This window comes from Lycium barbarum, chromosome 1, assembly GCF_019175385.1.
Source record: "Lycium barbarum isolate Lr01 chromosome 1, ASM1917538v2, whole genome shotgun sequence".
Classification (NCBI taxonomy): Eukaryota; Viridiplantae; Streptophyta; class Magnoliopsida; order Solanales; family Solanaceae; genus Lycium; species Lycium barbarum.
Window position 1 is genome coordinate 26,052,611 of NC_083337.1, and position 1,538 is coordinate 26,054,148.

General features: G+C 45.7%; 1 protein-coding gene across 1 annotated transcript; it reads right to left on the reverse strand.

Annotated features, from left to right (window-relative positions):
- Nucleotides 1–659: 659 nt before the first annotated feature.
- Nucleotides 660–1,316, reverse strand: LOC132610746 (uncharacterized). The gene is made up of 2 exons (XM_060325102.1): nucleotides 892–1,316; nucleotides 660–795 (listed from the first exon to the last, which is right to left on the reverse strand). Exons 1-2 carry the CDS (start codon nucleotides 1,314–1,316, stop codon nucleotides 660–662), a joined length of 561 nt encoding a protein of 186 aa, XP_060181085.1.
- Nucleotides 1,317–1,538: the final 222 nt, after the last annotated feature.

The window sequence follows — 1,538 nt, forward strand, 5'->3', positions numbered from 1 at the left end:
CCAAGTCCTCGTTCCTCTCAATCATGTGGACTCCGTTATTTTCATGATTGGGTAACAGGTTTGTGTTCACATCGGGAGCCGCGATTTTCAAGATGATTTCCCTTTTGTCAATCAGATCTTGTATTTTGTGCTTAAGATTTATACAGTCTTCTGTGTTGTGCCCATTCCCCCCTGAATGATAAGCACAAGTCTGATCAGCCATGTAGAACCTATTCCCCGACTATGCTGGTTTTGGAGGGACCTTCTATATCAGGTCTGCGGCCAATAGCCTTTCGAAGAGCTGAGCGCTAGACTTGAGAAGTGTTGTGAATTCTCTTACTGCTTTATCTCGAAATCAGGACGTGGAACATTGTATGCTAGGGGTGGTGGTTGATTTTGGTAATTCTGAGGTGGTTGATATGCTTGTGGTTGGTTATTTGGTAGTGGGCAGTAATTTTATTAAGGTGGTGGTTGATAGGTTTGCTATGGCGATGTCTGGTAAGTGGGAGCAGACACACGAACAATAGGCGAAGCCATGTACGCTGGCACAGTGGTAGTGAAGCTTAGTTGTGTGTAACACACAGGTGTGGAGTAATTTATTACGGGCATAGTTATGTGGGAGGATTGCGGTTCTTTTGGGCTTGGGATGTGGGATATGCTTGCCACGTCCTTTTTCTTCTTTAGAAGATTCCCGCAGTAGCTTGTCCAGATGCCTTATTAAAGACACTAGCTATTTTCCCGAATTTGAAACCATCTTCTATGGCCTCTCCCATTTTGACCAACTCAGCAAATGGTCTCCCACCCATGGACAACATTCTGTCATAGAAATCGGGCTATTGGGATCTGATGAACACAGAGACTAGCTCTCCCTCACACAGCAGTGGCTCCACACGGGCTGCCTCGTCCCTCCACCTGCTGGCAAACTCCCTGTAATTTTCTGTTGATTTCTGCTTGACTTTTTCAAGGTAGTAGCTGTCGGGTACCCTTTCGACATTAAAGCGAAATCTCTCCATGAAGGATTCTACCATGTCCTCCCAAGTGTGCCATTGGCGCATACCTTGAGTTGCGAACCACTCAGCGGCTTCTCCGGTCAAACTATGACTGAATAGTCGCATAATTAAAGGTTCATTTTTCTTCACTCCGACTAGTTGGTAACAGAAGGACCAGAGGTGTGCCTTGGGATTTCCTGTCCCCTTACACATTTCAAATTTTGGGATTTTGAACCCTTTTGGTAAATCCAAATCTGAATGCATGCACAGGTCATCATATCTCAGACCTGTAGCCTTCCTTGTGGACCTATTGGATGTTTCCAGCAACTCTTCCATCTTTTTCTCCATATCTTTGTCCCGCTATCCTGTTCGGCTCTCCAAGCCTTCTTCATTTCTTCATAATGATCTAACTCTTTATGCCCTGGGGAGAATTCATTTGGGATGTTGGGCGTAAAGAATAATACTTGTTGGGTGGTATGGTTGAGCAGGGCAATGGTGGTCTACCCAGTTGGTGGAGCTGTAGCACGTACTTGGTTTGCCGGATTGACGACTATTGTCCGGGGAACCTGG